This window comes from Nicotiana sylvestris, chromosome 8, assembly GCF_000393655.2.
Source record: "Nicotiana sylvestris chromosome 8, ASM39365v2, whole genome shotgun sequence".
Lineage (NCBI taxonomy): Eukaryota > Viridiplantae > Streptophyta > Magnoliopsida > Solanales > Solanaceae > Nicotiana > Nicotiana sylvestris.
In genome coordinates, this window is record NC_091064.1 from 33998800 (window position 1) to 34012031 (window position 13232).

At 38.2% G+C, this 13232-nt stretch overlaps 3 protein-coding genes across 3 annotated transcripts; 2 read left to right on the forward strand and 1 right to left on the reverse strand.

The window, feature by feature from the left end:
- Positions 1 to 1854: 1854 nt before the first annotated feature.
- On the forward strand, positions 1855 to 7066 carry LOC104236782 (putative glucose-6-phosphate 1-epimerase). The gene is made up of 8 exons (XM_009790791.2): positions 1855 to 2847; positions 3028 to 3102; positions 4403 to 4459; positions 4537 to 4688; positions 4952 to 5086; positions 5322 to 5424; positions 6222 to 6321; positions 6595 to 7066. Exons 1-8 carry the CDS (start codon positions 2737 to 2739, stop codon positions 6816 to 6818), a joined length of 957 nt encoding a protein of 318 aa, XP_009789093.1. The 5' UTR covers positions 1855 to 2736; the 3' UTR covers positions 6819 to 7066.
- Positions 7067 to 8090: 1024 nt separating this feature from the next.
- On the reverse strand, positions 8091 to 8432 carry LOC138874897 (uncharacterized). The gene has a single exon (XM_070153688.1). It carries the CDS (start codon positions 8430 to 8432, stop codon positions 8091 to 8093), a length of 342 nt encoding a protein of 113 aa, XP_070009789.1.
- A 2057-nt stretch (positions 8433 to 10489) lies between these two features.
- Positions 10490 to 12875, forward strand: LOC138874898 (uncharacterized). Its single transcript, XM_070153689.1, has 3 exons — positions 10490 to 10598; positions 11377 to 11519; positions 11613 to 12875. The coding sequence occupies exons 1-3, from the start codon at positions 10490 to 10492 to the stop codon at positions 12873 to 12875; spliced, it is 1515 nt and encodes a 504-aa protein (XP_070009790.1).
- The last annotated feature ends 357 nt before the right edge of the window (positions 12876 to 13232 follow it).

Genomic DNA, 13232 nt, shown 5'->3' on the forward strand with positions numbered 1-13232 from the left:
AAAAGTATCAAAATCCAACCACAAACGACCCCTCAAATTCCAAATTCTAGGTCTCCAATTACAAGCCCTAGTTCTTCAATATTAGGCTTAAATTCTATGATTAATTAGGTAGAATACACCTTAGAATCGAGTATTAAGTCCATAAATCTTACCTCCAAATGTTTCCCCTTGAAGCCCTCTTCAATCCTCTTCAAAAAGCTCCAAAATCGCTAAAAAAATGGTAGAAGTAAGCCTCAAAATCGCGAACAAATGGCTATTTAAACATTCTGCCCAGGCATCCAATCCTTCTTCACGAACGCGGTCAAAGCCTCGCGTTTGCGAAAAACAAATTCAAGTTGACCAAATTTTCCTCCTTCGCGAACGCGTCCTACCTCTCGCGAACGTAATGCCTCCAGACTTCAACTTCGCGAACGCAGCTCCCCTTCTCGCGAATGCGATGCACAACACCCCAGCCCTTCGCGAACGCAGAACCTCCCTTGCGAACACGAAGGCTAAATCCTCAGCCTCACCTGCTAACCTTTCGCGAACGCGAAGGTCATTTGTCTGCAACACTCAACAACGGTTTTCTGCAGTTTTTCACAACATGAAATGGTCCGATTGACCACCCGAAACTCACCCAAGGCCCCCGGAACCTCAACCAAACATGCCAACATATCCTATAACATCATTCAAACTTGTTCCAATCTTTGAAACGCTCAAAACAACATCAAAATACCAAATTCGCATCAGATTCAAGCCTAAGAACTCCAAAATCTTCTAAGTTACGCTTTTGATCAAAAAGTCTACCAAACCACGTCCGAATGACCTGAAATTTTGCACACACATCCCAAATGACACAACAGAACTATTGCAACTTCCGAAATTCCATTTCGACCCGTATATCAAAATCTCACCTATCAACCGGAAAACGCCAAAATTCCAATTTCGGCAATTCAAGCCTAAATCTACTCCGGACCTCCAAAACACATTCCGATCACGCTCTTAAGTCCCAAATCACCTCCTAAAGCTATCCGAACCATCGGAACTCACATCCGAGCCCTTTAACACATAAGTCAACATCTGGTTGATTTTTCCAACTTTAGCTTACTCAAAAGAGACCAAGTGCCTCAAATCTTCTCAAAATCTCTCCGAACTCGAGCCAACCAACCCGATCGCATATAGAACCGATAAACAAAACAATAAGAAGAAAAACTAGGGGAAACGAAGTGGTAACTCATGAAACGACCGGCTGGGTCGTTACAGTTTATTGAAAACGGCCTCTCTACCTTCACCAGGTAGGATACGATCTACATACACATTACTCTTTCCAAACCCTACTTATGAGATTATGCTGAGTTTGTTGATTTTCTTTTTGTTGTTGTTGAAGGGAACACATATTTAATAAGTAATCAAGCCAAAACATAGTTGTATAAGGGAAACATCCTTGTTCTCTAAATGAGAATCATCAGAATAAAGAATAGAAGCTAAACATGATGGATAGGAATCTCAAGTAACACGAGTTGCATACGATAAAGCTATCCGAGCAAGAGAATAGCCACATTATTAGTATCCCGCCTACATAGAATTGGTTCATCAAAGAAAAACAATCCCGCCCCTAATTATGCTACCAAATTTAAAAAAATGAGGCACGATAAGAAAGAAAAACACAAACACACCTGCCACTTCTCTCACTTAAGCAGTCTGAGAATTTAAAAAACTGAAGAAGTGTCGCAATCCCCAAATATGCCTCTTTTTTCCCAAAACTTGACCGTTTTGTACATCTTCTTTGCACTTCCTCTATCACCACGTCCTCCTCCTTCCTCTCCCCAACATACTGTATATATAAAAAGATTTTATTTTTTCACATTTATTGTTAGTGAATATTTTTGCCCGCAAACCCAGGTTTTATTTAATATTCAGTTCTTGTTCAGTTTTTAATTAAATCTATATTACCCCTAATTAATGTAAAATTTAACTTCTTGTTTCCAGTTTGTTTGCATCACAGTCCAGTTCCACTGTGCACTACATAATAAAATTCACATTTTCCTTTTTTTAAAAAAAATAAATATTTATCATTTTTTCTTGGTTTCTTGAACTGGGTTTTTCTTAAAGTTAAATGCTTATTCTGAAAATTTTATGGAATTATAGGTATATTTGCACTACATTCTCAGTTTTCTCAAATGGGGTTTCTCTAAATTTGTGGTATTATGAAGTAATAAGGAGGAAACTGCTTGTTTTCAATTTTGAAACTCAAGATTTGAATTGGGACTTGAAAATCTTGAAATTTTGAGATTAATTTATATATTAGGAATTCAAGAAGTTTGTTTGTAGTGCAGTTAAAGTTTCCCTCCTATATTTGTTTGTTTTATTGTCCATTTACTTTCAAGATTTTTAGTTGTCTTTTTCTTAGGTAAATGTCACATTGCCTTGCCATGAATTTAGGCTGGGATTACTTTTGAACAATTGCCAAATGTCATATTTTGTATGTTTTACTTCTGTTGCTGAGGTTGTTTGTTACAAAGTAGAAGTCTGATTTGAGTAAATGTAAATTGTATCTGAGTTGTATAGTGGGAAGGTACATTATAAGAATTTTGGATTACATTTGAGGTTCACTAGATTACAAATTTTTTCCAGAGAGGATTGTGTTAAGTTAGTCGAAACGAATCCTCCAATTTATTGTCATTGTCAGTTTCCGGGTTCAAATAGCATAAATAAGGGTTTTCAAGGCTGTAATAAGGCATTGAGTGCTTTTGGGAAATGGGGCACTATGCACCTGTATGGGATCATAGGGCATCGATCGAAGTAACGAAAGATTCGAGTGGTATGAATCAGGTCACGCTTCGTAACCCTAAGGGCGCCTCTGTACGGGTTAGAATCTCTAAACCAATCTGTTAGTTTAATTATATGTTATGATTTTATGATTCTAAATCGTCTGTTAGATCTGCAATCAATTAAAGAGAACTGTCATTGATGTTGTTATTTGACTCGTTTTGGAAATGAAAGACAATTTCCCTAATACAGGTATTGACCCTTTTTGTCAAAATTCAGGTTAGCTTGCTCGGAGGACAAGTTACTTCTTGGCGGAATGATCGAGGTGAAGAGCTCCTATTCACCAGCAGTAAGGTGGAGGTTTCCATTTCAGTATTAGTAAAGTTCTTACATTGGCTAATTTGACGAATGATACGAGTGTCTTGCCTGGCGATTCAAATCTTTCGTTGTAAGGTCGATGTCATGTGAATTAAATACAGGAATTTAGATTAAAGGTTTCTAATATCGTAGCAGAAGAATTGGCGAAATTTTTTACTCTTTTTGATGCTTACGCAAGTAGATCATCTCTGTGCTGATAAGAAATGCTAATTAAAGTGAAGTTCAGTGTTTATTTTCTTGTAGATTAGAGGGTAAAGTGACTGGCAGTGTAGTCACTAGTTCAGATTGCTGTTGAAATTCCAGATGTCTAGGTGAATTCCTTGTATATGAGGTGGTCATCCGAACAGGTAGAGAATGGAAAGAGCCCTCTTTTATAAGGAAATAATTAATGATAGCTATTGAGATTGCTGAAAGATGAGAATAGTAGTGTTGGTTGGGCTAGTCATATGCTCCTCTGTCCGATTTTCATCAATGTACTTTCTATTTCAGTCGGTCCCAGAATGGTAAATCCTTCTCTTCACCAACAATTTAACTAATACTATAAATTATTAAGTACTGTTTTACATTAGTTCAAATTTAATAGTGTGAGTTCTTTTGAACACTTCTTCACTTCTTCACTTTACAAATTAAATACCTGAAACACTTCTCTACCAAGTTCATCTCTATGCAAATGTTTTGCGCTTAATCTTTATTTAAGTCAAAGAGAGTCCAATACAGTTGGCATTTGATGATAAGATTAGTAAGGTGATTCTTCTAATTTATTTTGTCAGCAGTAGAGATATTTGTAAGCATGAAAGAGTGACTGTAAATCAATATATGTCATTATTGTGGGCGTAGAATGTTTCACCTTGGTGTTTTATTATGTACACAGGGTAGTAAAACCAGTTTGTGTTGTAGAATAAGTGTAGAAAGCTGTTTCAATAATCTTATACTCTGAAAATAAGATTAACAGTGGTGAATTGTAACATGAACATGACTAAATTGGTCGTAGTTTCCCCCATTATCTTGATGAATCATTTCTCTGGACAGACGAAGACTATATAAACACTTCCTCGGGATTCCTTTAGTTCATACGGCTTGTTGGAAAACCCATCATTACTTGATTTATCTGATCCCCCCATTTTCCCTATTATTATTAATGTTGTTACTTTCTTTCTCTTTCCTCCCTTATTCAAAAAGGAGAATCTCGTGCTAAAAAGCGTGTAGGTTCAAGTCCTCTGCAAGGCATAATAATATTAAGTATGCGTATTTACAAACAATTGCCTTTACAATTTAGGGCATCGTCAAATCTTCGAAAGCTGTACGAGGAGGAATATCTGTTTTCTTTCCCCAGGTACCTTTAGAGGCTCACATCTTTGATAAATTTCTGCCGAATAACAGATCACGTGATTTATCCTACTTATGCTGCAGTATGGAGTTGAGCAACATGGATCTGCCAGAAACAAAAATTGGACCATTGAAGACGACGCTCCATCTCTAAACTCTTTTGATACCCAAGGAAAATCTTTTGTTGACTTGCTGCTCAAACCATCAGAAGATGATCTGAAGTTCTGGCCTCATGGGTATGATCTTCACTTTTTAGTCAGTAGTCATCCAATTAATAACACTTAATTTGGTCTAGCAAATTTTGCCATGATATTTTGCAGCTAATATGAAACAAGATGTCAAAATGCTTTCAAAAAAAGTTATGCGAGTCGAATTTTGTGGCTACAAATGAAAGTGGAATTTTAACTGGCTGCAACATTGAGTCTTTCAGTTCCATGGTTACTGTTCACAGCTGTAGCTTTCAAAGTTGTCCGTAAATATCTTTCTTCTAATGTTTCAGCTTTGAGTTTCGGCTTCGGGTTTCTCTTGCATCAGATGGAAGCTTGTCCTTGATATCTCGTATAAGAAATATCAGCGGCAAACCGTTCAGCTTCTCATTTGCGTACCAAACATATTTCTCTGTTTCTGACATAAGGTATGTGCTTTCTCGTCTTTTTCATATTCATTAATTTTCTTACTTCATCATGTCTATCACCAATTTTATTAAAATATAAGTTTTCCTGGAAAAGCTTGAAAGCTATTCAAACTTAATGGAAGAAAGAAGAGGAAGCAGTTTCATTGTATATCACTGTTCATTTAAATGTTTGAGCATCTCATAAGAGATTGATAATTTTATTTCTTTTAGAACTTAACATGAATCTTATCCACAGTGAAGTGCGGCTAGAAGGTTTAGAAACACTGGACTATCGTGACAATTTGTGCAAGAAAGAACTCTTTACGGAACAAGGAGATGCCATAACATTTGAGGCTGAGGTAAATCTATTTATCTCAAAAGTTTGTAATTTTAGATGTTCAATTAGTTGAAATCTTAAACTTTAGGTGGTATTGCGAATGGCATTTTGAATAATAACTCAACTTAGATATTTGATGTGTCCCTTGGTATTTAAGTAGCGAAGCATCTTTCCGTTGATGTTCAATGAGAAGATTTTTTCTGAATTTTGGACAGAGAATAAGTTCTTTTCCTTTTCTTTCCATGACCATCGCCAAGTCCAATTGATCTGGAATTGCAGGAAGTGCCCTTTTTGTCTTTCCTGAATTTCCACTTCAAAGTTAAGTTGTCTAAGCATTATCTTAACGGTCTCTCATCATATAGTGTTAGTGGCACCCCTTGAGTTTTCAATTAGCTGGAGCAATGACATTTAACAATATTCCCTCCGAATCAATTTATGTGACTCTCTTTCCTTTTAGTCAGTCCGAAAAGAATGACACATTTATATATATTTTGTCTAAACTTCCTGTTTTACTTTTAATAAGATATTTTATAGCCATATAAATTTCTTTGGCTTGTTTTTTACTACAAGTTTCAAAATTCTTTATTCTTTATTAAACTTCGTGCCCAGTCAAACAGCAGCATATAAATTGGGATGGAAGGAGTAATTGATGTGCTTTTCTCTGAATTGTATTTGGAGGTTGCTTAACTTAAAGCACTCAGCTGCTTGCCATATCTTTCAGATCTGGAGCTTTTAGTTCTACTTTAGTAAATTGGGCGTGTTAATCCCCTTGTTCAACTATAAGGAGTTTGGGCTTAAATTCTTCTTTATTTCTTTCAGATTGACCGCATCTACCATAGTTCTCCAAATTGCATTGCTGTTCTTGATCATGAAAGGAAGCGAACATATCTGATAAGAAAGGAAGGGTTACCAGATATTGGTAAGTTACTTCAGTTCAACATCATTCTAACAAGAGGATTCGAAAAATTGCTAGAATGCCAACACTTGTGACTTGAACTTTCAACCTAAACCAATTTTCGGCCACCTTTTCCTCTACACTTGGAGTTTCCTTTGTCAAGAAGATTCAACAATTTATATATATACGAAAAAGATTTGGTTTTACCCTATTTTTACAGTGCTATGTTTCCGCTATGTTGTTCCGTCCTTTCCTATGACTAAACCTTCTGTACCTATTGCATCTTGTCTTGTTCAGTGCTATGGAATCCCTGGGAAAAGAAATCCAGAGCAATGGTGGATCTCGGCGACGCAGAGTACAGGAAGATGCTTTGTGTTGATGGGGCAGCAATAGAAAAACCCATAACTTTGAAACCAGGAAAGGAATGGACGGGTCGCGTGGAGCTTGTGGTTATACCATCAACCCTTTGCAGCGACTTTAGTCCCTCGAAGTCTGGCCAAAAACATTTTAGAAATCGCTAAATTGCTTAGCGAGAGAATGTAGACTATTTTAAGTAGTTTCTACTTTCTCTAGGGTGGCATCCATTTGCTAGTTGCCAGTGTAATCGACAGCCAGTGATTGCTCCACTGTCTTATATTTTGAAGGAGGGAAAAGTTTTCTAGACTATAATTGTTTTATGTTCTGAAAGAGGGAAAGTTTTCTAGACTATAATTGTTTTATGTTTTGAAAGAGGGAAGGTTTTCTAGACTATAATTGTTCCATTGCAGTACATTTTTTGGGTCTGGCTTCTATGCTTTATATATATATATATATATATATATTATTATGACGGTGGTGTTCAGGTCAGCTTGCACGAATGACGTAACTCCACTAGTCTATCACGAATGACGTAACTCCACCAGTCTATCACGTATTTGTTACCTCCCACCGCATCAGTGTTGAAGCCATGAATTTCACTAAAGATATTCAAGGTAAAATATATATGTATAAAAAGTAATATTTGACTTGTTTATGCAATATAACTTTTCGGCATAGAGTGTCCAACTGATCACTCTTGAGCCTATCTAGCTCTGACCAACATAAATATCAGGTCACTTTGTCCATCAAAGTCTAGGCATAGGCAGATAAAAGAAAAGAATGATATGAATCCTAGTTTTGGATGTTTTCCCCTATGGTCACACCTTTAAATGCTGAACTTCTATGTGTGATTGGGGTGAAAAGCGAACGTTAAGGATAAATATATATTTCTTTTTGCTAGAAAAGAAATTTAGTTGGGGTGAAAAGTGAAAGTGAAGGATAAATATTGTTCCCTAATTTGGTAAAGAAAAGATATGAAAAATGCTGTGTGCATGTATCCAAGATCTCTAACTTCGAAATTAGAGGGGAAAGAAATGTTTTTTTTGGTAATTAAATCTTTCATTTACCGGGAGATATTTACAAGTAAATCAAAAACCCTTACATATGATCCTGCTTTCCTATGCTTTACCCCCTCCCCATTTTTCTATTATTTACACATTTCCTACCTATTACATTGGGTATCAGTCTAGACTATGTAGGATTTTTTCTATATGTCTATTACTTCGACAGTGAATCTCCTGTATAATCAGCTTGCATATTATCTCCCATCCTTTTGCCTTGGCTTGGAAAATTCGAGCATTCCTTTCTTGCCACACATAGTACACAGTTGCTGCTAATGCCATTTTATATAGTTCTGCTGCTGCTTTCTTCCTCTTAGTCCACATCTCAGCCCATCTTAGCTCCTCATCTCATCCTTGCACTGGTCTTTTGATTCCTTACCATACTAACAGTTTACTCCATAATGTATTTGCATATGGGCATTCAAAGAACAAATGCTGAATGGTTTCATTAGCTTGTTTGCATAGGACACAATCTTGATCAACTTGTATTCCCCATCTCTGTAGTCTGTCTCTTGTGTACAGTTTGCCATGTGCTGCCATAGTTAATACAAAAATCCACTTGGGGCATCCTGTGTTATGACAAATAACTCTTCTCCAGCTTACTTTGTCAAATCTTCCTCGCAGCCTGTGATATATGCTTTTGATCGAACATTTGTTCTTCTTTATGATATCATCATAGCTGAGTCCTGCATCCCTGAGTGTCTTCTTCGCTTTCATGATCATTGATAGTAGGCTATATAGTTGATATTTACACCTTAATATGACCATACTTCGTTGTTATTTTATAGATAAATTGCCAACAAAAATGCTCTAAATAGTGTTCTTTTGTTTAGCAGGGAATATTATATGAGAGGAAGCAACATGGAGTGTTTTGGAGGCGATAATGTGAAGAAAAACGCCCACTCGAGAAGTACCCGAACACAAAGAAGCATAAATGGCTTGGGCAAGAAGGCCACCGCGACCGCGGTAGATTAACAACGTAAGGCAGAAAGGTCAGCATTCACCGCGGTCGACCGCGGTTGACCGCGACCGCGGTGCACTGTTCACGCTGTTGGAAAGTTTGAGGACCAAAGTGTAAAATTGGGAAAACTTTTGTAAAACCCTTATATGCTTTAGAAACTCGCCCAAGATGGGGCTAAGCTGATTTTTAGACTACTTTTGGAGACAAGAACAAGAGTGAGAAGATCAACCAAACATTAGAGTTTTTCTATCTCCTTTTAATTCTTGCAATTTTATATTATGAACAATTTAATAGTTTTCTCTTATTTTGTTATGAGTAGCTAAATACTTATCTAGGGTTGATGGAACCAATTGTTGGTTGAAGTTTGGACTCAAGTTGTTATAATCGAGCCAGATGTATGATATGATTGTTCAACTACGTTTTGTATGGTGATTAATTGAATGTGCCCTTGATTAATCGTGTCTAATTACCTTATATTGCTTGAGAAAGAATATTAGGTTAGATAGTTGTTGAACAACACCACTTTTGGGTAATTGAAGAGATTCATTACTTGAACTTAAAAGTGGGTTTAGAGATAACAAAACTTTGGTGGGATAATTTAGAGTTGCATAACTATTGTCAGCTAGAGTAGTTCGAGAGAATGCTCTAGTAAATTATTGTAGTTGATCGAGAGATAATTACGATAACCCATAACTCTTAATCCTCATAGAGTATTACGGCGAGATTATAGCGGAAGAGTCTAGCAATTGGGGAAATCACTGCCCTAGACCTTCTTACCATTGAATTATCTTTGTTTTTAATAGTAGTTGAAGTAGTTAAACAAAAACCCAATCTTTATTGATCAAAAATCTTTCATCTAGAGATTGATTGAGTTGATAATAACATTGCCGAAGAGTGTAATAGATAGGTTAGTTCCCCGATGATTCGATTCCGGACTTAAAACTGGATTATATTTGCAGTGACCACTTAGTCCTTTTTATAAGTCATAGTTGGGCGTTATCAAATTTTGGCGCCGTTGCTGGGGAACTAACGGTGTTATTTATTACAACTTAGAAGTAGTGTAAAAATTATTAGTTCAAATCAATTTCCAAAGGTGTTAAACAATTTTCATTGAAATTCTAACGTTTGAACTCTTGTGGAATTCAGGTGTATGCCTAGAAATTTTTCGAGGACTGGAGAACTGCTTGAAGGACTTTCAGACCCCGAGAAAACATTCAGGGCATTGAACTGTACCAACAAGAGGATCCAACAATCACAACAACCACACCAGCTTGAAATTGACATGGGTGACGTAGAGAACGTCAACGGAAACATCAGGGATGAGCCAGCTGACCCAAACGTCAGAGTGGTGGCACCTCTTGTGCTAGAAGCTGCACTTTATGATTGGGCTCAACCCACATCTGACAACTTGGAAACTGCCATAGCTGTGCCCGCAATTCAAGCGGAGACATTCCAAATCACCAACAACATGCTGCATCTGCTACAAAATAAAGGATTGTTCTCCGGGTCACACATTGAAGACCCTCAACAACATTTGAAAAATTTTCTGTCAATTTGTGTAACTCAAAGGCAGCCAAATGTGACTCCAAAAGCGATAAAGCTATTACTGTTCCCGTTCTCTGTGACTGGGGAAGCTCAGACTTGACTGAATTCGCTCCCAGTCAATTCCATTGTCACCTGGGAGGAATTAGTAAAGCAGTTCCTGAATAAGTTCTACCCGCCCAACAAGACTGCAAGGCAGATTGATGAAATATTGCAGTACAAGCAGCAGCCAACTGAGACCTTGCAAGAAACTTGGGAAAGATTTAAAGGGATGCTGGTGAAGTGTCCTCACCATGGCATTCCAGACCAGATGCTTGGCCAGAGATTCTACATGGGGTTAGCTGACAATCTAAAGGCCAATGTAGATGCTTCAACTGAAGGTGCATTTTTGAGTAAGACATTCACCGAGTGCAAAGTCCTTCTTGACAAGATGTCCCAGAATTCGGGGTAGATGACTAGAGGTACAACACTGGCACCCATAGTGCATTCAGTTCCTCTTGACCCAAATAATTTGCATGCAGAGAACATGGCCACACTCATGACTCAGATGAGTATTTTGACAAAGAAGATAGATGAGATGGGTACCAAACAGGTGCATATTGTTGACACGACAAATGGAGGACTGTGTACACCCTGTGTTAATCAGTCTTATGTATGTTCATGGAGCGGAGAAGGTGAAAATCAAGGGGCAAGGGAAGATATGAATTATGTTAACAACTTTGGGGGTTAGAGACAAGGAGGACAACAGTGGAGACCGACACCAAATCAGCAATACAGACCCAACATGCCTCAGTCTGGGAGCATGCAAGCTCAAGGCCAAATGGTGCCATACCACCAGAGACAACAGGGCTACCCATAGCAGAACTAGCAACAGTTGACATATCAGCCACCTCCTCAGCACCAAATCAGCAATACAGACCCAACATGCCTCAGCCTGGGAGCATGCAAGCTCAAGGCCAAATGGTGCCATACCACTAGAGACAACAGGGCTACCCATAGCAGAACCAGCAACAGTTGACATATCAGCCACCTCCTCAGCAGCAAGATAACAACATGGTAGAAATCAGGGGGATGCTCCAGCAACTCATTGGGATAAACGGTAAGATGCAAGAAAAGTTGGCAGTACATGATTCAGCTATAAAGAACATTGAAACTCAGTTGGGGCAGTTGTCTATGGCTTTAAACAACCGCCCAAAGGAACATTGCCAGTGGATACAAATATTAACCCCAAGGAGCAAAACCCGAATCAGCTGATGGCAGTAAGTCTCCAGAATGGGAGAGATTTAGACAAAGAGCAGGAGGTTGCATAAGCCAGCAAAAAGATTACGCCAGCCACTCCAATTCCACTAGAGGTAGATGAACCATCAAATCTGACTGAAGTGGTGGTTGAACAGGGTCAAGCTGAAAAGGGTAAGACTAAGGTAAATGAACAAGCTGCAGAACAAGTGGTACCTCTTGTTCCACAGAACCCCAACAGAGAGAAGCCAGCAAACAATGCACAAAGGGTGATACCTGCACCATTCCCTCAGAGACTGGTAAAACAAAAGAAGGAAGATCAATACAAGAAATTCATGGAGATGCTGCGTCAAATTCAGTTGAATATTCCTCTGATGGATGCCTTGAGGGAGATTCCAGGTTATGCGAAGATGATGAAAGACCTAATGTCACGGAAGTTTGATTTTCAGGACCTATCCATAGTGACTCTGACGCAGACCTGCAGCGCAGTAGTGACCAAACCGATGGCTCAAAAGATGTCAGACCTAGGTAGCTTCACTATTCTATGCACGATTGGGAGTTATGCCTTTGCAAAGGCATTATGTGATTTAGGAGCCAGCATAAATTGGATGCCTCTGGCTGTATACACCAAACTGGGCATTGGCAAAGCTAGACCGACTTCGATATTGCTGCAGTTGGTTGACCGCACGGTAAAAAGGCCTACTGTGATTCTTGATGATGTGTTGGTGCAAGTGGGGAAGTTCGTGTTCCCTGTAGACTTTGTTATTCTGGACTTTCAAGTAGATGAGGAGATACTTATCATTTTAGGTAGGCCATTTTTGGCCACTGGGAGAGCACTGATCGATTGTGAGACTGGGGAATTAAAAATGAGACTGAACGATGAAGAAGTCATATTCAATGTTCAGCAATCTATGATGAGACCCAATGAATATGCTAATTGCTCTCTAGTGGAGGCAGTGGATGTGATCCTGCAAGAAGATAATGTGACCCTGACTGCTAAAGATCCATTGGAGGCATGTCTAACAAATTTAGAAGAAATGGACGGTGAAGGGTTAGCTGAGTGGGTCATGGCACTTGAAGGCCAAGGATTCTGGAAAAGGGAACCTCAGTTCGAGTCTCTTAAATTAGAAAAAAGGGTTACACCTCCAGCAAAGCCATCAGTAGAGGAACCACCCAAGTTGGAGCTGAAGCCGCTCCCAACTTACCTCAGGTACGTTTTCTTAGGCCCTAATTCTACTTTGCCTGTTATTATATCATCCGGTTTGCTAGATGTGCAGGTAGAACAGCTCTTACAGGTACTGCAGGAAAGCAAGACTACCATTGGCTGGACCATGGCAGACATAAAGGGTATTAGCCCAGCCTTCTGTATGCACAAGATTCTCTTGGAAGAAGGGCACAAACCTTACAGAGAACATCAATGAAGGGTGAACCCGGACATGGAAGAGGTAGTGTTGATACCCAATTTTTTTCCTATGTATTTTTATATACAAAACACTTTCAAAATAGCATGTACATGCATATATAAGCATGCCCAAGAGTTTTCGTATTTTTTCAAAGATTTTAAAATCAATTTATTGCCCATTTTTAGCAGTACAAAAATCCATAATTATTCCCAAAATCATCAATTTTGGTGAATAATTTATTTTTATTCCCGTATTTATACTAAAATATAGTTAAGATAATTTTTGTATATTTTTACAAATTTATTTGGTATTTAAAAGACTAAATTGCATATAATTGCAATTATAGCCTATTTTAAGATTAATAGCATTTCTATA

What these genes read in the sequence shown, in the direction of transcription:
- LOC104236782 (XM_009790791.2), top strand. Translation starts at nt 2,737, where the DNA reads ATGGGGCACTATGCACCTGTATGGGATCATAGGGCATCGATCGAAGTA. An exon ending in TCCTATTCACCAGCAGTAAG is followed by an intron (nt 3,103 to 4,402) that starts GTGGAGGTTTCC and finishes TTTACAATTTAG; the next exon opens with GGCATCGTCAAATCTTCGAA. An exon ending in CCATAACATTTGAGGCTGAG is followed by an intron (nt 5,425 to 6,221) that starts GTAAATCTATTT and finishes TATTTCTTTCAG; the next exon opens with ATTGACCGCATCTACCATAG.
- LOC138874897 (XM_070153688.1), bottom strand. Translation starts at nt 8,432, where the DNA reads ATGAAAGCGAAGAAGACACTCAGGGATGCAGGACTCAGCTATGATGAT.
- LOC138874898 (XM_070153689.1), top strand. Translation starts at nt 10,490, where the DNA reads ATGCTGGTGAAGTGTCCTCACCATGGCATTCCAGACCAGATGCTTGGC. An exon ending in TGTAGATGCTTCAACTGAAG is followed by an intron (nt 10,599 to 11,376) that starts GTGCATTTTTGA and finishes ATTGAAACTCAG; the next exon opens with TTGGGGCAGTTGTCTATGGC. An exon ending in ATTTAGACAAAGAGCAGGAG is followed by an intron (nt 11,520 to 11,612) that starts GTTGCATAAGCC and finishes GTGGTTGAACAG; the next exon opens with GGTCAAGCTGAAAAGGGTAA.